The sequence below is a fragment of the Pagrus major genome, chromosome 17, assembly GCF_040436345.1.
Source record: "Pagrus major chromosome 17, Pma_NU_1.0".
Lineage (NCBI taxonomy): Eukaryota > Metazoa > Chordata > Actinopteri > Spariformes > Sparidae > Pagrus > Pagrus major.
Genome location: NC_133231.1, coordinates 14,696,347 through 14,719,814, shown reverse-complemented (window position 1 = coordinate 14,719,814; position 23,468 = coordinate 14,696,347). Strand labels below are relative to the sequence as shown.

The following is a 23,468-nucleotide window of genomic DNA, read 5'->3' as shown; positions in this document are numbered from 1 at the left end:
TCATACTAGAAGAGATTTACCTGAATTAATAATATACAGTGTGAAATAGTGTTGCTGAACAGATTTATATCAAGTTAATTTCCCAACTTCCCTTGAACACTTTGCTTAAATCAGTCACTGATCCCGTTATATGTCGTTTATATGATAAACTGATCCCCTGACAGTGGCCACAAAGGTGATCTTCGGGTATATACAAAGGGAAAGTGAAGAGGTCAGCTACACTACTAGACTAGTGGTCTATTTAGTCATTTCATAAAGTTGATCAATGTTTAATGTCTTTTTCGCCTGCCATCTGGCAACATTGTAGAAGTTGATTCAGCTGACTGCTACATGTCTACTGCATGCTACGTGTTATTTACATTAGTTATGACAGGTTAATGTAAGCCTAATACATATGGTAGTGATGATTATAATACTTTAAGTGGCAGTTGCAATGTATACTTGGCTTTGTTTGATCTTTGCTCATTGTTAGTTGTTTTTGGGGGTGAGGTGTCTGTGATTATACCCTAAGTAAATGCATATTGTGCCATAATCAGATAATTGTTATGTATTGTTTATTTCCCAGTTTTTCTGTTTATTTCAAGATTAAAATTAAGAATTATTTTCATTATCAATTAATCCAGCAGTTTTTTTCTCAATTTGCCCAGAATTTATTGAACAGTCTATTAAAATAGATTGTGAAAATTGTTTAAGGGGGACATCTTCATGTGTGTTGTTTTGTCCAGCCAACAGTTAAACACCCAAAGATATTCAATTTTCTATTTAAAAAAACAAAACAAAGAAAAAACACAAAATATTTACATGTTAGCAGCTGGAACCACTGAATTTTTGACCGGCGAAATAATTTAAGGGATCAACCAATTCTCAAAATGTTTGCTGTTGATCAATCAATCGAGTGGAAAAAGAAATTGATGGCATACTTATTCTATTCTATGTACTGGTATATGTGGTATATGTGATATAGCATTAACCTCGCTATAAAAGTTTTATTCTATGTGTAAACAATGTAAATGATAATTTGATTGATTTGTTGTTGTTGTTGTTGTTGTTGTTGTTGTTGCTGTTGTTGCTGTTGTTGCTGTTGTTGTTATTGTTGCTGCACTTAGAGTCCATAAATGATGATAATAATGATGAAGGTTATTGTGGTTCTTGTTATTGACATTATTTACATCATAACAATATTATTTTGGACTTTGGACTGGATCACTGGGACTAATTTTTATAATCTTAATGTACATCTCTTAACGACCACATAGCTTCACAAAACACTGAGTAATCAATCTAAAAAGTGAAGTGAATAATTTATTTTCACAATAATTTCATCCATATAAAGCACAATGAGAGAATGTATAGCAATTTTTGTATTTCTGTAGTGAAACATCTAAAAAGCAAAATTCCTATCAGATGGGGGACCCTGGGACATAATCTTAACAATTGGGGGTCTGTGGTCTGATTAGTGTCATTTTAAGGGTCCTTGATGGGCACAAGTTAGTGAACCACTGATCTCGTATCTAAACAGAAAAGTAGAAATGTGTATCTAACTATCACCTACACACCCCTTCTGATATAACGCCTGATAATATTGAATCATTACTAACATGTAGACAATCACAGGATGTTTTTATAGTTATTCTGTTCTTATTTTATAAACTTGGCCAGTAGAGAGAGCTGTTTTACACACCAGGTGCCTCTCATATCAATGTTATCTGAATGTATGTTGGTAATGTCTTTTATGACGACAGTGAGGAAGGCCACAAGCTGAAACACATTGGTCTGACAATAATATATATATATACCATTATACCACAGTGTTGCTGGAGTGTTGACCTCCACTGATTTTTCTCTTCTCCATGCTTATAGGAAGTAGGTGAAGTTGTCTCTCCTCTGCTTCTCAGATCAAGGACAGCACACTTCAGAGGAAAAGCCACTGGAGCGTACTGATTGATTTACAGCCTTTAATAGTGCAAACAGTGCTATAAATCTGTTTGCACTAATAATGGCTACAATTAAATCAGCATGTTCCAGACCTTTTAGGGCATTCCAGTCAAGTCAGGAAGTCATTTGTTATTATATATACATATTATGAGTGGGCTTTTTGTGCCAAAGACAGTTATTATCAGCAGCTTTTACATCATGTCTATTATTACAATAACTCAAACTCAACTGGGTTACATTTATGATGATTTTTTTTAAAAAAACAAACAAAAAAACACAACCACAGAAAAAGGAATCTAAAAATTAAGACGAGCTTTACTGCCTCATTAACTTATCATAAGTCATACTTACTGACTAAAACAGTCTTGGTTTTTCTTTCCACAATCACCTCTGATTTGGTCATAAGAAATCCTCAATTAATTGAGTAAGATGTGAAAATATTGTAGCTCTCTGCGCCGTTTTCACCCGCTGCTGATGTCCGACTCTCTGCTGCTCCTCTCCCGCCGCACTCCTCTCCCACCAGTGTCCTCACTGATGTCACAGTCCAGTCAGAGCCGCTGTAAATCACCTCTGTACTGTATCCTCTGTCTTCAAACTGACCTCAGTCAGTCTTGGAGGCTGTGTGCCCTGTCATCCGTGGTTACTCCCCCGTTATCCATGGTCCTGTTCCAGGCAAGCTTCATTAAGTAGCTAATGGTAGCTAGCTACAGCCAAGGTTAGCTAGCAAAGAGCAGCAGTAGCATAGCCTCACCTCCTCCAAATGTAAATTAACTTGGATGCTGTTGTTCAGAACACACGGTACACAAGCCTTGTTATATTATCTTTAATTAAAATCCAATATTTTATGCACTCAATGTTGTATACATCTTTCCTTGTAGCATCAAAGATGGTATCGAATATCACTGTTTTTCAAGGTGTTGTATTGAGGTTACCATGACAATAGTAGCCAGCACTCTTTGTGGAAACTTTTTGTGCTTGCTCAAATGTGTTGCTTAACTGAATGGGTAATCAACAACTGCAATGGCATAGCAGGAGTCTTTCCAAATTTAAGACACCCAGATCGAAATTACAAAACAGGAATCGGAAAAGAAGGAACATGAAGACAACTTAGAGTTCTGCAATTACTCTCACGCTAATACTGACTAAAGTAATGTCACAAAATGATCCCTTCTCACTTCAGATCCCTTTTGCTTGCTTGTGGAGTTGGCAGACAGTGATTTGCCAGCTATTTTACAAAACTGTTTGGAAACCTTCAATTATTGTTGACAAATGCTGTTGATACTTTCTGGTAACATGATGCAGGGTGAAGAGAGGAGACACTGAAATATAGAACCTACCTGGAAATGGGGAAGTGGGGTGTTGTGCATGTGGATCCTCCTTAATTTGGGCAGTGACATCACTACTACCCCCATGTTAGTCCGTATAAATCAGTCAGATGGATTACTTCTGCAACAGATTGATCCTCAACTGACTGGAGAGCTTTGAGAAAGGTATGTTACCTCTGTTCGTTCTCATAATTTGAGAACAAGACTCCTGTTTGCATGTGCGTGCTATGCTATTAGTTATGTATAGATTTGTGAGGCTTGAAAAAACATGAAGCCTTCTTGAAACTGCAATTTTTACAGCAGATTGATAATTATGATGAGACTTGCAGAGTGAGAAACATGTTTTCAAACACATAAGATATATAAATATTGATATTATAAGATGTTATTTCTATTGCAGGTCTCAAGACAATAATGGAGTTTAATGCTACGCTTTCCAATCACACCAATACAACAGATGTGAATGAGGACTATGACTATCCCAATGAGTATGCTGAGCTGAGAAAGTCCCTCCACATCATGTCTCTCATCATTTACTCCCTGACCTTCGTTCTTGGTGTGCTCGGGAACGGAGTGGTCATCTGGGTGACCGGCTTCAAGATGAAGAAAACAGTTAACACGGTTTGGTTCCTCAACCTTGCTGTGGCCGACTTCCTCTTCACAGCTCTCCTGCCTCTGAGTGTGACGTACCTGGCTTTGAATTTCCACTGGCCTTTTGGCGAGTTCATGTGCAAGCTGAGCAGCACAATGAACTCCCTGAACATGTTTGCCAGTGTCTACATTCTGGTGGTGATCAGTGTGGACAGATGTGTGTCTGTGGTGTGGCCCGTCTGGGCCCAGAACCACCGAAATGTGCGCAAGGCTTCCTTTGTCTGTTTGGGTGTTTGGGTTCTTGCTCTGATTATCAACACTCCAACCTTTGTCTTCAGGGACACTGCTCCATCATTTGTCAGTAAAGACATCATCACCTGCTTCACCAACTACGCTCAAATTGATTATTGGGTTGATAATGATACGACGGCTGTGGAGCACCTGCGAAAACTTCGTCATAAGGCCATCAGCATCACCCACTTCCTCCTGGGATTTGTTGTCCCCTTCACTGTTATTCTCTCCTGTTATGCTGTAATAATCTATCGCTTGAGGAGAAACAGCACCCTTGCCAGCCAGTCAAGCCGGGCATTTAAGATCATCGCTGCTGTTATCATCACTTTTTTCCTTTGCTGGGTTCCTTATCACATCATGGCTCTAATTGATATGGCGAATTACACGGCTGCTGTTCAAAGCCCAACATTACACCATGTCACCATTGCCGGGATCCCTATAACCAGCAGTCTGGCTGTCATCAACAGTTGCCTGAACCCTCTGCTGTATGTTTTCATGGGCCAAGATTTCAAGGATAAAGTCCGCAAATCCATCCTGAATGTGCTGGAGACCGCCTTCCAGGAAGACTCCTGTGGATCTCAAGCTGATACAAAGTCAACGGAAACCAGTCAGAGCAGGGACAAGTCAACTCTTAGTACTGGGGTGTGAGACTGTCCATGAGAGGACTAAACAAATACTGTTTAATTGATGGGAGCTGACCCTTTTATAGAAATGGACAATTTAGTGAAGTGGTCACATTTAATCCTTCAGAGCAAACGCTGCTCTAGATCTATGCAGTCCTAGAGTTATAGACTTATTCAAATGTAAAGTGCCATGTTCTGGGCAAAAGAACCCGACAGTAATGTCAAAATACATACAACTTAAATTTGTGCAAAACAGGCAACAAAAAACTTTGATAACAAAGGGAACATTGTTCTTTTTATCTGTCATGTCCAGCCTAGTTGTTTAAATACCGTGATTGTAGACTGTAAATGACCTTATGGTACAGATTTGCCTGAATATGGAATCTACAGTGTGAAATATTATTTCTGAACTGCTCCACAAATAGGCAAATTAAATTCAACAGTATCGTCCCCAACCACAGTTACCCAACCTCCCCCTCACACCTAAATTCTCCTACCATCAAGTCAACATTTGACGTTTGTGTCATTTTGACATTTGACTGTCCCTACAGACGCCACCTCTTGGTTGATCAGCACCAGTTTCAGGCATGGGTCTTGTATTGTAGTTTTCTCTTTTGGTCTGTATAGGAATTTTCACATGGTAGAACATTTATTTGATGTACATTGGTCTGCATGTGGCAACACCATACAAAAAAATATTTAACTGAATTTAGATTCCTACATATCTACCACATTCTTCGATCAACATCCGTTGTATATTTTTAATGTAAGGAAAGGCAAATAAAATACATATAGTAGTTCTTATGTAAGAAAAGGCTGCATTTACTTGGCTTAGTTTGAAATTTTGGTCCTTCTTTGTTTTGTACTTGTTTATAGACTTCCGTCATTATATTCCTGTACCAGCAGAGGGAACTGTTTCATTAAGTACACTTAAGTCAGGATGTGGGAACATGTAGATATATTTATAGAACTATCAGTAACTTTTACAGCATTGTGTGTCATTCTCATTATTTGTGATGAATTTGAAAAGTTTATTAGTGGAATAGTTTAGATGTAAATATAAATATGATCCTTTGCTTTTACAAAATAATATTAATGATGTATGCAAGATATTATAATCCTCTGTCTTTTTAAAAAAGTTATAATGTTTGATACAATCTTACAATAAAGACATATTTGTGGAAAAATTCCTTCGTCACCTGGAATTGCAATTGAATTGTGGGAACGTTTCATCTAAGACCAAATTGCAAAGTAAAGCAATACATACTGCAGATTAATATACAACAATAAGCCTACAGAAAATGCCCATCTTTCAAGAACCCTCTTGTCTTTAAGATCCGCACACAATTATGTGGAAATCAGTTGTGTTTGTGTAATCCTGCTGACAAACCAACCAATAAATGGACAGGGGTGAAGACAACCTCTTTTGCAAAGGTAATTATGTATCTTCCTGTTGGTAAAGGGGAAGAAGAAGCAATAATTAAAAAAAGACAAATGATAAAGGAGGCAGGAATGATGGGAGGTGGATAATAAAATGCAATCATATTACAAAGGCCAGAAATCTATAAATGCACAGAGGGTTAGGAGGGGTAATAGGAGGGACGATGTCATGCAAACTAGGTTAAGGTTGAATGATACAGGTCCCAACAAGTCCCTGTTCATGGGGAATTATGTGTGAAGAAAACAATACAAAAAGTCTGAACTCAGGGAATGCAAAATGTAAGCTACAAGGAAGAAAGTGAACGGCGCCTACAACATTAGGAGGACATAGAGAATTTAATCTAGAGGGATTTACAACTGGATGCCCAGAAAACTGTAGGCTAAATGCATTTTTGAAGGTTACATGGTTATATGATGGATTTAGCAAAGTCTATATCAATTTAGTGAGTCAATAAAGTTATCTAGTTTGCAAAGATGTGTACTAGAGTCATCGTGACTCGGACCTGAGTCACGCCAAGTGACTGTTTCGATTACAACCTGAGTGGACAGAAAACATGACTCAACTTGGACTTGGATGTTAAAGACTTGTGACTTGACTTGAGACATGATGACTTAAATGACTTATCTGTTTTTATTTCTGACTGTCGGTATTTCAAACTGGGATTTTTGATTGAGAAGAAATTAAGAAATGAACCGTCTTTTACACAATATTTATTGATTGTGTGATTATGAATGTTTCACTGAATATCAGTTAACACACCACATAAATATTAAATTCTTTGTCGTAATATTTGAACAGGTTAAATAAATCAGTCAATAACATCCTCATGATGCAGGTAGTAATACCTTGTGTTTTCTTTTCATAAAGACAGCATACTGCAGGTAAGACTGAAGTAGCTTGGATGGGGAAAAAGTGACTTGTCTTGCCTCAGAAAAAAATGACTTGTCCCTTGTCTGCTAGTTTGTTTGCTTGGTAGAAGGTGTGAAAACCACTAGTGCCCGCTCCCGTACAGTAGGTGGCGGTACACACCTCCAGAGTCATTGGTTGCAATCCGCTATAAGGCGAAAAGAAGAGGTGAAGGGAAACAGCCCAGCCGCGGCCGCGAAAGGAGCCTGCTGCAGCTAGCAGGTAGCCACCTACTACAGTGTGGCACTGACAAGACGCTGCACATTAAATTCACTGTATCTGAGGTGTGCCAGATTGTGTGGTAAGTTCTGCCTTAATTGACTACTCGAGCTAACTAGTTGAATCGTAAATGTCCGGTTAGCCTAGATAGAAATCACAAGTGCTTTTCTCCCTTTTGCTAATTGGCGTTAGCTATCAGCAGCTAATGCTAGCTATCGTCTGACCACAGTACTAGCCCACAGCTTCTTATTTAGTTGAAACAGTTTATTGGGCTGCTCTCACTGAACGCCTGTTTGTAGCTTTATCTCAGTCAGTGAGCCTTCACCATGCGTATTTGTTTCTCTCTCTTTGTTTTCAATAAAAGCTAGCTTTCAACGTAGGATAGCGTTCAGAGCCTTCTAGCTATCATAGATGTGTGTTACGGAAGGGTTCAGTCGCCCCCTGGTTGAATACATCTGTTCATCGGCTGCTCATGATGATAACGAAAATCCTGAACACATACACATGCTTTTTTACATACAGATAATGGGTAACCTCTGGGATAGTCTAACAAATCAGAACAGTTAAGATATATTCATGTGCATACCTGCAGCTTTGTAAATATTTTGATTTGGAAAATGAGACTGCCCCCAAAACGGATGTGCTCTATTTTTAAAAGTCAGCTGGTTATTTATATTGTTTAGACTTTATTTGGTTTGAGGTTTTAGTACTTGATTTGCAGCCCTTACAGCATCTAATAACTTTGTTTTTTTTACTTTCGTAATACAGTTGACAGTTGGCATACCTTGTATACACCAAGCCACTGACATTAATAAGTCTATTTTGATGTGTCAGAGTGTTGAAAAGCTCTGCATCAGCAAAATACCTGCATCAAAGCTATTTCTTTGATGGGAAATCATCAATATTTTGTGTGGTGCGCTCTTGTGTTTTGCATGATCTACGGAGAGAGCATCAGGCTGGATCTGTTGTAGGGCTTTAGACAGCTTTTCTTTATCGATAAATAGCCTGCTAAGGTTGGAGGTGGTTTTCAAACAAACGCGCACAAGGAAGTGTGCCTTATCTGCAAAATCCTGATAAAATAGATACGAAATACTGCAAAAAGAAAAAAACAACAAAAGCACAAAACCGGGCAGTCATACCATTGATTGAAACATGCCAACCATTGTTCTGCAATGTATGTTTATGATCAAACTGTTTTTACAGACTGCTGTGGTTGATAGCCTGTGGGACCCACAAATTAAGTGTAAAAGAAAACATTGATCGGGCTTTTATAGCTATTCTATTCTATTTCAATTTATTGTTACACTGGCTTTGTTTTAGTTTTTTTCACACTCCACTAAAAAACAGCAGCTTCATGCCAGCCCAGTGTGATTTTTAGATAGCATGCTGGTGTTCTGCAAGCAAAAGAGGCATGACTTGTAACACAACAGCTTCGCCGTCTGGTGTGCCATTTTGTGTAGCTGTCAGTCGGTGCTTTTTAAACAGTGGCATAACATGGCCATTTTATAAGGGGTAACGGGCTCTTGGGCCTCGTTGTCTCCTTAAATTGAAGACATTTCGGTTGCTGTTCTTGTTTGACTTAGCTGCTTGGTTGGTCTTTTGGTTCCGGGTCACATGCATAACAATACATCAAAACATCACATCACTGTCCTGTCCTGCTGGCTCACTGATTTTACACAGACGTGGATTCAGCTCTGTTACCACCCTTGCTGCCGGCTCAGAGGCGGAATCACAACCCAACCTCCCATCTTCGTACCTTTTTACATACGCAATGACAAGGCAGAACAACAGCTCAACATTCCCGCCTTGAACAGACTGTGCAAAAAGGGATATTGGTTTGGGACATGGCTATAAGGGCATCCCTATCTTGTATACATGGTCACTGTTGGGGCATGTTTCGCCAACTGTAGCCAATGTAATATGCGAGGCTAAGTAGATAATCGATTATTAATAGTACATATGTGTGTCATTTCCTGCACAAATACCTACGGGCCCAAGAGTACAACAAAAGATTAAAATTGGCACAGGGTTAGTTTTTGAAAGCTGTACAGTCTTTGGCATTTGGTATCTTTCTCTTGTGCTGCTGAAATTTTGAAAATGTGCATCTTTTAATCCTAACACTCCTTTAGTAGGTTGCATTGTTGGATTTGTGTGTTTTGCAAGGTACATTATATGAATTTAAATGCAACAGTCTATCAGAATTTGATTGCTTTGATATATGATACTGCATTCTTCAGGCAAACTGTTGTGTTGATAACTGTTTGTTGTGTCTTGTCTTTATGTAAGAATTTGGCTCTAGCAACAGACGTGGTTCTTTGAAATACACTGAGAAATGGTTGGTTCTTTCTGCATATGTAGTCCACTGTTAGACTGAAAGCTGCATATTATGTATGCATATCAGCATTACCTTTTAAAGACAAAGTGACTGGTATCCAGTAACCCAATTATTTTAAGTGAGTACTTGTTGACCAGGGGCATCAGAGAGCTAAGCAGCAGCTGGAGAAGAGATCAAGATGTTTATTGAAAAAGTATGGTGCTAAAAGAACAACATGTATAATCCTGTAGACCGAATAATTTGCAAATGGAATTTTGGAAATTTTGCCTCAAAAAGCAAAGCTTGCTTTGGTTGTGAATTTGGTTGCAGGGAAGGCCCTGGAAAGTGCTTGGAACCAGCTCTTTAGGTTATATGCACAGTTCTAAGTTTTTTCACTGGTGTATTCTAGAGCCTGGCCGATACTATCAGCCGATATTGGCCCATCATAGATATATCAGTATTGCCGTATATTGTCCAATATGTGCCGATGTGAAAACCTTTTTCTTGTGAAGATTGTAATGTGAAAAATATGCTTCGGTAATTTTTAATAATTCATTTCCAGGTGTTGTTTACGGTTTCAGTGCGCTGATGTCATTTTAGACAACAAAGTTAATTGTTGCTGTAAAAGCTGTAAAATGGTCTGCCGTGTGTTTGATAACCAGATTTGAGTGAATGTGTGTTTATCTGCCAACAGGGTTTCCGCTACATGTAATTGATCGTGGCGCACCGCCACGGCAAAATAAAAGCCGCCACACCTTCAGAATGATGATTTTTTTTTTTTTTTTTTAATGTTAAAACAATGTAAAGCAGGTTTTCCACTAGAGGTTGCACAGACTAGTCCCCTGCTCCACAATGACGTTTTGAGCTTGACGTCGACTAGTCGCTGATCATGTAACAGTAGGCTACAAGAGTAGCGGCTTGAAACAACAGCTGAGTGCGCTGAATGAAAAAAATACGAGCGCAGTCAAGCTGGATAGAACGAGCGCGTACCAGACAGGAAGTCGGGCACAGAAAAGGCGAGAGAATCCGGTCAATTTTCAAAATAAAATAAATGATGATTAAGTTTGCTTGTCCGTCTATAAGTATTTGTCAGTTGCGTCTGCACACAAGACACATCCATAGGCTACATACAGCGCTAGAGACAGACCTGTGTTTGGAAAACCGAGCAGATACAGACGGGTTGATGTTTGACCGGCGCGGAGAGAGAGAGCAGGAGAAACTGCCGCTTCCGCGGGCAGTGTGTCCGGGCTGCCGGCAATTTAAAAAAAACAAAAAAAACACTCCGCTCATATCGACAGCTTTACGTCGCGCACAACAACAACAGCAGCAACCAACCAGGAAAAACTAAAACTGTGAGTGAAACTGTGACTGAGCAGGACTGTGATGGTGACGAGGCCTGTGTGTCGTTTTCCTCCCTAATTGTTTAATGAACAGTAGCTACAGTATTTTCTTTTGCACCTGTAGGCTATATGTTACAAAAAAACAAACTGATTTACAGCTTGTTGTTTATAAAGCTGCTGTACTGTGGACTCATTTCTGTGCATGAGCTGTCAGTCAGTGAAACAGATTGTTGCAGAGCATTTCCCTCCTCCTGGGATTTTAGTTATGATGGGAAAAATATGAATGATGTCATCAGCGACTAGTCGACGATCCGGTCGCGCGCACCCCTCCCCCTCTTAAATTATTTCGAACATGCTTTTATTGAACCAACTGCACATGAATACCCAACCAATTAAGCAGAACATTAATTTAAATAAGACATTATAACTATATGAAATTAAAGTTTAATTTCCCCTGCTCCCTTTAAACTACTTTCTTGTAAACTCAACCAAAACATCTCTTACCATGCAGAGTTGAAATAAATAAAACATCCAGGGAGAAACAACTTAAATAATTAAATAAATATAAATTAAACATGGCACTTTAAATTAATTGTAATGTCTGTCATCACAATCATCAAGGCCCTTGACTCTGCCTAACAGGTGCAGAGATCTGTAGTATGAGGGACAAAACTGAAATAGAGTAGGGCCAGCCCACTAAATCAAGAGAAAATAAAATCAGGAAAAAATATCTACCCGTTAGGGAAAGTTACAACCTTAGTTATTCCCTTAACACAAGTTCTTGGCCAAGAAAACCAGCATGTTAACTTTGTTAGGTTGTTACCACATTCCCAGATGTGCTGATGTGCTCACACAGTACCTGTCATTGTAACACGTCGTAACAGTCAGTTATTTAATGTAGTGGCACTAGGTGGCGCCTCCTTTTGTTTAGTGGGTAATGTAACCTGTACGATGAAGAAGAGCAAGTGTACTTCCGCTCCTCATGAGAAAGGATACCGCTAACAGAGCAAAGACTTTCCTTTTTATTTTGTCTTTTTGTGAAGTGCTGGTAGAAGAACCTCGGCCTGTGTTCACTTGCATGTATGCCTGTAACATTAGTGCCGTAGAGACCTGGCATGGAGCGGTCAGTGTTATGAATAAAAGTGCCGTGCGGAAACCCCCACATGTTGCCTGGCGTCTCTTGAGTAACCGGAGCAACCGCACTAAGTGGACCATCACCTTCCCCTTCACCAGCCCACGTTACAACGTCGTCTCTCCTGAATCCAAAATAAGTTCATATAGCAGAAGTGCTGTTTCTTTTCACCACAAGGCCTTCGTCGACCATTTTCATCGCTTTTTTCTCCTCCCTCAGCCATCATAACCTGGCAATCACCACCAAACTGATGCCGATTAATTTTGTCCGGGTAGCTAACGGCTAGCTGGGGCTTCATCTGATTGGCCTTTGTAAACAGGGCTCCGTCTGATAGGCTAAATGTTAGCATGCTCATGGCGCATGTAAACAAAATGATTTTTCTTATTCATCGCGTGTCAGGCAGTCTTTTGCGATGTGTTTATCGCACATGTTCATATCGCGATGACGATGAAAATTCGATTTATCGGGCAGCCCTAGTGATAATGTTGCTCCGTAACTGCTGGATGTGTATTTAAGCAACTATTTGCAAGTTCACAACTAGTCCTAGATGAAAGCCACAAGGCAAAACGCATCAGTCTCCCAGTGAATTTAGTCTTTGCAGGTGTTGCTGGAGTTTAGACCTCCCAAGACTGTTTTCCTTATCCATACAACTTGGAAGTAGGTGAAATCCCCACTCTACCCAACACAGATGGCACACAGAAAATGTTATTACAAAGGCAGCTCTGAATTGGGAATGAGCATGAGTATTCAAGTACTTGATTTGGATGTCAGTATCTGTTTAAGGTATAGGGTAGTTTGATGTCTTCATACACCGATCAGCCACAACATTAAAACCACTGACAGGTGATGTAACATTGATCATCTCGTTACAATGCAATGTTCTGCTGGGAAATTTTGGGTCCTGGCATTAATGTGGACACCACTTGACATGCAAGTACATCCCCTCATGGCAACGGCACTCCCCAATGGCAGTGCCCCTGAGCAATGCTCTCTTTTTCAGGAACTCTCTGATCACATTTACACAGTTACACTTTCAAAACTGGAATCTGCTCAGTACAAACACAGTCTGACAGTCTTAAGTGGATAGTCTTTGCCCAGAGACACAAATTATTACTGTCTGTAATGTTAACCGCAAAGTAATTGATTATGTATGCGCCTCATGGCTTTTTCTTTCTCACGCCGTAGTGCTGTGACTGTTGACGCAGCTTGGCAGCAGCTGTGTTCTGCAGTGTTTCCAGCTCAGCCACGGTACCCAGTATCTCCTTCAGAGCTAAGAGGCCACCGCCTCCTGTACATCCGGTTTTCTCTCCTGGACAATCTCCAGGACAGCCTGTCCTCCAATGTCTTGTCTCAAAACCTAGAGGTAATCCAGGCACTCCAGTTACAAGAAAATGTGTCTCTGGGTTGCACATTCTGTCTCCTGTTCGTACTCATGCTTGTGTAATAGTTGGTTTGAAATGTCATATTCCTCTCACAGAAATGCCTACTTACTTAAGACAGGCAGGTTACAAACTTGCTTTCAACCCAGGTTTTGGTTATGGAGTCGGATATTGACAGCCTATCCATTTAGATTACAGAGACTGTAGACTACAGAGTTAAGTCACTGGTCTGAAAGGGGCATGATAGACTTGGGCGTGTAGGAGACTTTTCATGCATAGTGCTTCTCTCAAGCACCTTTCACTACTAATAGCAGTTGTGAATGGAATTTACCGAGGTGAATTGGACTGTAAAAGCAGATAAAGCAGATTAACGCTGTGTTTCATCTTGAATCTTTTTAGGTCTTGTGGACAGAATTATGCCTATTTCGTTAGGGGTTTGGGTTTTGTATCCTCTGAGCACATGGCATGGCTCAGTGGATACAAACCGCAACCATTCAAGACGTGGTGGCACAGCATGAACGGTTTTCCACTGGACAGCAATGCAGCGTTAAAAAAGTTGGTAACCTTGATGAATTGTTCGAGGTGTGCTTGTTTGTACTGTAATATGAGACTGCAATGTGGCCTCCAGGTAATCACATAACCAGCTGACTTTGGCTGTTGGCTGAAGTTTAAAAAAATCATACAGTATGATTTGTCCTCGACCTCTTGATTGTTTAGATGCTGTTTATATTGTGAGAAAATGGGTAGAGCTCCAAGCACTCCCTAAATTCTTATTTTCCACATTACTTTTGTTGCCAGTGTCCATGTTCACTGCTGCACTGCTCAGACCATCTTTGGTTCTATGCACTGATGGTGGGTGCTATTAGGAGCCCTACACAGCCTTTTCGAGGCAGGAATACTGCGCCATTATTCTGCCTTGCCGTTCTGTATAAAAGATGCAAATGCGTAATGGCAGGGTATTATTGTTCCGCCTTTAAGCTGACAGCAGAGTTCGTAACAGAGCCAAATTAACGTCTGTATAAAAAGGCTGAGACGGCAGCACAAACAAGCTGTTGTTATACATCATTTCTCCTTGCTCGTGGAATTCTGGCATGCTATCTAATAGGGGTGGGTAAAAAAAAGATTCATATAAGAATTGAGAATTTTATCTCCCACAATTCAGAATCGTACAGATGTCAAAAATTCATTTTCTGAATATCAATTAGAGGCGTGATGTGGAGCAAAGGTAGAAATAAACTTGGGGGGTGGATTGATAAGGTTAATAACACAGCAGAGAACAGCCCCTTATTTTGTTATCCATGTTGCATGCATGTTTTCAAATTAATTAATTCATTAATTGACGCTGTTAACTTTTTTAAATAAAAAGGCTACAGATCTTCCATCTTAATATCCAGTTGTGTTTCATATTGTATTTCAGCTGATGAAGGACCCCAATCAATGGTTTAGCACACAGTAAACTGGAGCAAAAGACAGAAAATAGCACCCCCTTTTTTATTCATTCAATCAATAATCAATTTTGAATCAAGAATTGTTTTAAATCGAAAATCGTTTCTGAATCCAGTTGGACACCTGAGAATCGGAAGTCAAATCGAATCGTGAGATTGCCAAAAACTCTCACCCCTTCTATCTAAAATCACACACTGGGGCAGCATTGTGTGGGTGTTGTATAGTTTAGTGTGAAAAAGCAAAGCTGACATAATAATGTGGTTTCATTGCAGCAGTATTGCGGAATCACTGCACTAAAATGGAGCCAAGATGGGGGAGTGAGATCAAAACCTGAATCCAGTTTTAAACAACAGCCAGGACCGATGTGCACCAACAGTCGAACTCTGCAGTGCACAAATCTGGTCAGTTAAGCCTCTTCCCGGTGGGCTTTCTCATTGATGGTGATCAACACCACAACCAAATCATCAAAAGACATACATGCTCTTAGGACAGTGGTGGGTAAGCAATTCCAAAATGAATTAAAGTCATCAATATTGCCCAATGAAACTCACAATCGTCAATCCAGATTTGTATAGGGACAGAAGCAGCGTTCAAGGCCTTCTGCTAATGTATAAATGGGTTTAGATGCCATGACCTGTCTGACAGTGTGTAGTGGGATGATGAATAGCTCCTGGACATTAGTTTGAGTCCCCTCACATTGCTGAGATCTGGCATCCCTAGAGCCTATTCAAATAGAAAAATAAAGGGCCACTCGGAGGCTGCATACCTTCGCCAAGGCCAACAGTCCACTCTTTCCTGCAAGCGCAACCATTATATGTCTGGATATCTCCAAACAAGGGCTGCATAACATTGAAAAAAAATGATATTGCTATATTTTTCTTTGCCACAATATATATTTGGATATGAAAAAATGCAGGAAGTAGCGGACATCTTGCAATGGAGTCACACCATTGTCTATTCAGTCATTATTCATTACTCATGGGTCAGACCATGCGGGTCCATCCGTAACCCACAGGACTTAAGAATGCACCTGTGGGTAAGGTGGGTTTGGGTCAGCTTTACCAGAAAATATCACGGGTGCAGGCGGGCAGGTCACTGAGCAGAGATCAACGAGCCAGATTAAATACAGCGTTACTTGCAGAGACACTTCACCGTGCATGAGTGCCAGGAGGACATTCTTGCCTTTTGGAGGGATCACCGTTGGGCCATACCCTCTCCTCTCCATGCTGGCCCGCTAGTTCCGCTGTACTCGAAGCACGTCGAAACAGGTTAAATCTTGGGACTGTGGACTCTTTTGCACTTTTTTGCACAGTGCAGCCAAACACTTGGACTTAACACTGAATAGTCCGACACATAAGGCTACTACATTGTAAAAGTTCACTGTTACGATGTGACAAATGCTTTGTTCATGTGTGAGAGAGGAAAAAAAGGCAGAGTTCATGTTCAAAGTTTAAACTTGCAGAAATGTTCAGACCTGTTTCGCTGATTTAATCAACAATAGATACCAACGTTTGGAATAATTCATTTATTCTTTTAATTATTCATTTATTTTATTTATACTAGATCCCCCCTCTTCTTTGAGCGGGTGACGAAGAGGAAAGAGAGACAGCTCTGCTCTGGTCTTCTCTGCTCCCAGCAGCAGAATCAACACTACAGACAGAGACTGCTCTCACTCTGGCCATCCTCTGTCTCATTTATCAGTCTAGTGCTCATATGGTGCATCATGTTTTTTCAGGTCAGGCTGGGCACGGGTTGTTTATTTGTGCATATTTTAACAAGTTGGGCAGGGCGGGTTGGCTCTCATAACGGATTGGGTGTGTGCGGGTTCGAACCCATCTTCGAACTCTGGATCATCCACAGTTGAGTTGACATCACGTTGACAAAATTCTGTTCACACATGCACAGACAGACATATAAGCACCTGGCAGAATACTCAAGACACACTCACTGTGCATGCAGAGCCTGAATGCCTCTCACTAACCCCATTCACATTGCCCTTTGAGTGCGGGGATCCTGCGGCAATTCTCTGCATCCTCCTCTGTGTGAAAGTTTCAGATGTGGCAAGGGGTGAAATTTCGCTGCAGCTCTGATGCACCTCTGAAGGTAGTATCAGAGGCGAACCGACATCTGTGTCTATGTCAATGTCAATCTGATGGTGTTCACAGCCTGATAACTAAGCAGATCCTTCACTCAACAAAATAAAGAGAAACAGTAACGAAGTGTAACTGTAACTGGTAGTGTCTTTGACAACTTATATGAGGAAAAAAATACCGCAGTTGTACGTGGAGAAGTGTATGTCATCCTGTCTGTCATCCTGTCTGTCCTACCAGTGACGGTTAGCCCTCCCGACTAAGACTTCAGTAAACTTTCCCCCAGAAAACGTGTGTGAACAAACAAAGGCGGAGAATTGGCGAACCTCCACTGCGGAGATAATGTAACGCCTCTGTGTGAAAAGGGCTACTGCCAACAAACACGCAGTATCCAAAACCCCTTAATCAGAGTAGAGAATCCCTATAGAGAATCACTGATGACAGAGCACCATGCCATTCAAGGCGCTCCGTCTTTGGGGTTCAGTATCGTGCTCAAGGATACTTTGAAGTGCAGCCGGGGGACTAGAGAATCAAACTAGCAACCTTCCAAGTAATGAGAGCAGGTCTACGCCCTGAGCTAGAAGTATTACAGTTATGTCAGAATATAGTTGCATGTAGCTGAAGCATCAGCATCACCTCTCGATCATCACTTGTGACCCATCAGAAGTTTGTGGCAGTATCTGCAAAGACCCTGCGTGTGCCTGTATTTTATTTTTCTTATTAATTAGCTGTTTGGGGACATGTCTGGGTGTCAGCCTTTGGGTAGTGAGCTTGTAACCCCCAGCCAATAAAATGGTCAAGGTGTGAGATCAGACTATAGAAGAAAACTGTAGCAACCAGGTTACATTGTTGTCTTTGTCTCTCCTCTGTCTCTGCGACTTGCGAGAGATGCCGACCTGTGTATCTGTTTGATGTGTGCTTCATATGAATTCAAAAAATGCTGGTAGTGTGGCATCCTTGTGCAGAGTTGTGGGCATGTTGAGGCCTGTTTTTGCTTTAGAACGTAACCACCGTAAAACATTGAAAAATAATATTAAAATTGTAGTTCTCTGATCCACCGCTTTGTTGTCGCTATTGCCGCTCCCTCTCTTCATTCAATGTCTAGTTTGCTCGACCACCGCACCTCTCTTGAGCTGGGGAGGAGGGGCCAACCCGTGAAAAATATTATCCACCGTGTGATCTGGATCCATTTCCATTTTTCCTTGGCGCATGCTACAGCCTTCTGCCACGTTTCATGACAGTTTGGCCAGTAGTTTTTCTGAAATCCCGCTGACAAACAGACAAACAAACCAACAAACTGTACCAAAAACACAACTTCCTTGGCAAAGGTAATGAATCTTGCCCTATCACAGTGGCTGATTCTGTCCTATCACTAAAGCTTGCAGTAATGTTGCTAGGTTTTTATGTATAGGGAGTCCCCAGAACCCACAGGTGGTCATTTGAGTGGGTTCCATGGAAAATCAGTGGGTCACAATAATATTTTGATTTCTGATAAATCATAGTAATAAAATCCCAAATCTCAGAAATTTCATGAGCCAGTCAGTCAGAGACTGATTTTCTCAGTTACAGGCTGGGCACACTGGATGACTGTATACTGAGTGGTGGCTGCCACTCACTGGCGTGTTTGAACTGGCAAAAAGACAGAATAGTTGAATCTTTTTATTGATAAGTCAAATCTGATTCAACTGGCAACATCCTAAATTGGGTAGGCCTACAGCCCTATTGCACCATCCTGATACACACTTGTCTACAAAATTCAAATAAAACAAATAGTGGTTTACTTCTGTGGTTTCAACACAGAGCATCTCCTGAAGGGTAAAGCATCATCCATCATCATCTACACAAGAGTATTCAGAATTGATGAGAACTGATCATTCTTGACAGTGACCTAGTTAGTTTATTCACCAATACCAAGTTGGTTGCTTTGATTGTTGAAATTGGTGTGTCGAGGATCCGTCTTTGTTGCAACAGAAAGTATCATGTCGCAAGGATTGAGATATGTATACAGTTGCAGATGGTCGTCCTTTTTAGATTTGAGTGATTCAGAGACGCAGGACGCATATCTAGCAACATCACTGAGCTTGCCTTTGAAGCAATTTATGTAGACTTTTACAGGCCAGATCTTGTCACTTAAGTATTCCATGTAGATAAAGCCCATGGTCAGTAGCAAGGATCAAACTTTTTCTCTCCTGATTCTGATACCTCAGCTCAAGTTATCTGCTGATACAGAGTATCATTCCATGTGCTCTTTTTTTCCACCCAAATTAAAAATATTTTAACATCGTTGCATACTGGTACTGATGTCACTTTAGTACATCAGATCAGTGGTACCCAGTGGTCACGCTTGGTACTATGATCCACCACAAGGACGACTGGAATTTGGTCAATACAATTCTTCAAGACGTGTGAATGAGTAGAAGAGTGAGTGGGGAAACGCTGATCCAGGCAACCCCTCAAATGTTTAAATTTGTTAAGGTAAAAGCGAGACAGTTGTTGTCACTGGTGTACTGATATTAAAAGACAACAAGAGATTTCAAAATGTTATAAATGTTTTTGAAATGTCGTTATACAAACTAGGGCTTCAGTAGTTTAATAATTCTGTCTTTTATCTCCCAAGGTGCTGATACAACCTGGAAAACCTTAGAAGAGGGGTGAACATTCAGCTCGAAAGGACGTCTTTTCAGGATCAGTATGTTGAGAGAGTGGACATATCAATTCCCCCATGGAAACCAACTTTAAAGGGTGCCTGGATAGAGTTTTTAATCATACTTACAGATTGAAAAGTGATGCCATCAGCACATGGACAAAATTTCATCATGGAGAAGCAGAAATCAGTGAATACTGATTCAGCACAATTGGGTGGAGAATCAAGTACCTTCATCTGCACTGAGTGTGGTGATGGGTTTAGCCAGTACTCTAATGTATTGGCCCACATGGCCATTCATGGACCTTTGGAGTCATTCTCCTTTGATGGCTCATCCAATGGATTTGAAGTCCCTCGAGAATATGTGCTTCAAGAAAATGGTACACTGACCGTTGTGAATGGCTTGGTGCCGTCACATTCTTCTGTAAAACCAGTATCTCCTGGAGTCCTGCCATCACATTTCCCATCCCCTGTCAAACCGGTCTCTCCAACACTAAGGCCACAGCCGTCTCCTTACAGAGACGTCTTCAGGCAAAGGCCAGCAGACATGAACTTGGACAAGTCTCGTCAGGGCCATTACCGTTGTGAAATATGTAGCAGATCCTTTAACAGCCTGCAGAGTTTACATCGTCACCAACAGTATCGAAACACAGAGCGAGGTTACAAGTGTACTTTGTGCTGTAAGATCTTTGAAGGTAGACAGGACCTTACAAAACACCTCCAAGACCATGCCAATGAAAGCTTTCACTGCTGTGGTCATTGTGGTAAGCGATTCCTTAAAGTGGATGCTCTGAATGCTCATCAGAAAGAAAACCACCTCTCCGCCAAGGCTACAACCGTGAGTAAATCTGAGAAGAAGCAGGAAAAAAAGGGTGAGAAAACATATCCCTGTAGGAAGTGCAAGTTGAATTTTTTCTGGATGTCAGATTTTCAGACACATTCACTGTACCATTGCAAAGGAATAGAGCTTGACGTTACTTATGAAACTGAAATTGAAATTGCAGTGAACTCTAAGAACATAGAATACATACCAGATGAAAACTGCTACAGCAATGGCACATCTGCTGGTATTAAGAATGGGGATAGTAAAATCTTTAGGCAGAGTAGTCGTGGGACTATTGCTGATCACTCTATGACACCATACAGATGTGGTTTATGTGGGGAATGTTTCCAAAGGTTAACAGATCTAAAGGAGCATCATCGTACGCATCAAACTCAGGAGGAAATAGATCAGCTGAATCAAGAATCACAAAAAACTTTTAAGCGAAGAATATCGCCTAAAGGCAGGCGTACTAGAAGAGGTAATCCAAATGGCAAGCTGCATCCATGCAAGCACTGTCACCGTGTCTTTAATCATTCCAGTAGTTTATCTCGGCACATGAGATACCATAAGGGTACAATGCACACATGTGTATTTTGTGGTAGACATTTTCCCCAACGCTGTGATTTGAGAAGGCATGTAGCCATGTACCACAAAGCTGAATTAGAAAAGAAACCAGGTTTGAAACACTTGTACACAGCTTCACCAAATGGGCCTGCCCCCGATTCCCTTAATGGCGAGAATACCACATTCTCTCCTGACGAGAAAAACAAGAGCACCTCTGACAATGAACAAACAGCCTCACCAGAGGATAATCAAAAGGGGAAACAATCGGGGAAAGCAGGCAGAGTTAACTATAAGTGTCAGGAATGTGGAAAGAGATTTGGCCTGTTATGCGTTTACCAACGCCACTTGCGCTATCACAAAAAGGAACCTAACAAGTGCCCCAGGTGTCCAGCTCAGTTCAAGAATTCTTCATCCCTTGAGCTTCACCTTCAAAATCACCCAGGCACTGATGAAACAGGTGATGATGGACAAATATGTCACGGCACTGGTTCCAATGGGGATGATACTGCCCTAGAAAAGGGTAATGCAGAGGACATAGAGGATGACTATATGGACCAAACTCAAAATGATCAAGGTAATTCCTCAGAGGTTCTTTATGAATGCACTGAGTGCACAGAGACATTCTCATGCTTGGAGACGTTTCTTCAGCACCAGACTTCCCATGGCTCAGAAAACAATGGGTAACTATCATGTTGGACCCATTAGTTATTACTATTGCCAACAATCATGTTCTCACAAGTGTTTTTGGTGCTTTTGAATGCAAATATTTGAATTACTGTATAGGTTGTGAATTGATGTAAAGTTTGTTACTAATGATTATTTTATACACTTTTTCTTTGGCATGAGGAGAAAAATCTGAGAAAAATTGGAACCAGAAAGTATGGTTTAGATTGGAAGCATACCAAATAACTTGAATTAAAAAGACAGAAAAAAAGATAGAAACATGAACACAATTTCCACATATATCTGACGTGCATAAAATGCAAGTTTAAATCTAGTGTTCTCCAAATTCCAATGTCTGACTAGCTAGCATTGTATTTTCTGTGGTGACCCATTCTGTTAATCAATGATGTTGATGCATTATTCCTATGTTTTACTTGAGAATATGTAATTTTGACATTTTCATCAATATGTGGTATGTTTACTGTATATCTTGCAAGGATAGTGTTGTCACTAAATCGCTTTTAAATTGTGCCATTAAAAATGTACAGAGATATTACTTAATGTGCTATCAGTTTTGCTTTGACTCCCTTTTTGCTGCTAGTAGATTAAATGGTCACTAATTATGGATTAAAGCAAATGTATTGGCTATTCAATTTGAGGGCGACTTGACAAGTTATAGTAACTTGTTATTTGTGACAGTGCAGTTTGTAAGAAATCATACCTGTTATTGGTTAAAAATGTGTTCCTGGGGCGACTCCTAGTGGTAGTATCAAACACACTCATTCTATGAATGAGATTCCATAATGTTGTGTGAAAATAAAATTTCCTATTAATATTCGGCTTGTAGAAGGCTTTTTAGATAGTGTATCCAGTGACATGTAAGGTGGTAAAACATAAGAACTGGGGGAAAAGGTGGGAGTGCATAAGTTGTAAATGTTATTACTAGCGTGTAGCTTCCCTTGAAAAGTGCCCTTTTCACCTTAAAAAGCTCAAGTGCTAAAACATTATGGTTGTTGAATAAAGTATTATGTTTCAAGACATCTCCATTATACTGCACTTGCCACATTATGATGAAATGTCAGGTCGTTACCAGAATCATTGGTAAACATGCTCTGGCAACAATGGCCATTCCAAACTTTATGGCAATTTGGCTAGGGGACGGACTGATTGACCAACTTCTGCTACTGAGGAAAAAGGCAAGAAGTGAACCCTTATCAGCCAGTACCTTCTCTAAAAAGAAAAACAGTTCAGAACTTGATTCTCTCCCTTTCCTCACACAGTCACCACAATGCTGTTGAGACAAGAAAATGGTTGCTGTAACACTTCTAAAACCGACCTGCATGTAGAAATACTGGATCTTTTTTTTGTACAATGCAGTTGACCCAGTGGGTGTGTGCCACAGTTCTCAGGAATGTAAGTTCTACTTTATTTTTTCCAAATGTTTTGCTTGGGTAGACATTACCAGCTGTCTACAGATAAGGGGACCTGCGTTGGGCATACTAGTGGCAGTGAGCAATACATTTATTTTGAGCCAAAAACGTTTCATAGTGGGTACGGTTGCAGGTCCGCAATCAAAATTTTCCAACTCATCTTCTGTATTAAGTCGGCAATTCTTATATTACTGCTTACCTGGTGCATAAGCCAAAAATAGTTTCTAGCTTTTGGGTTGTGGAATAAAAAAAATTATAATAGAAAGTCACAATTCGTCTGAGTTGTCCTGTCAACATTTCTACGGGGAAAAT

At 40.5% G+C, this 23,468-nt stretch overlaps 2 protein-coding genes across 3 annotated transcripts; both read left to right on the top strand.

Annotated features, from left to right (window-relative positions):
- Positions 1 to 3,381: 3,381 nt before the first annotated feature.
- Positions 3,382 to 5,945, top strand: LOC141012308 (chemerin-like receptor 1). Its single transcript, XM_073485759.1, has 2 exons — positions 3,382 to 3,425; positions 3,661 to 5,945. Exon 2 carries the CDS (start codon positions 3,675 to 3,677, stop codon positions 4,788 to 4,790), a length of 1,116 nt encoding a protein of 371 aa, XP_073341860.1. The 5' UTR covers positions 3,382 to 3,425; positions 3,661 to 3,674; the 3' UTR covers positions 4,791 to 5,945.
- A 1,377-nt stretch (positions 5,946 to 7,322) lies between these two features.
- Positions 7,323 to 22,282, top strand: LOC141011873 (uncharacterized). Of its 2 annotated transcripts, none has more exons than XM_073485203.1 (2): positions 7,323 to 7,413; positions 19,650 to 22,282. In XM_073485203.1, the coding sequence occupies exon 2, from the start codon at positions 19,819 to 19,821 to the stop codon at positions 21,745 to 21,747; it is 1,929 nt and encodes a 642-aa protein (XP_073341304.1). In that variant the 5' UTR covers positions 7,323 to 7,413; positions 19,650 to 19,818; the 3' UTR covers positions 21,748 to 22,282. The 2 variants fall into 2 exon arrangements, with proteins under 2 accessions (XP_073341304.1, XP_073341305.1); XM_073485204.1 differs by lacking the exon at positions 7,323 to 7,413 and adding an exon at positions 13,422 to 13,480.
- The last annotated feature ends 1,186 nt before the right edge of the window (positions 22,283 to 23,468 follow it).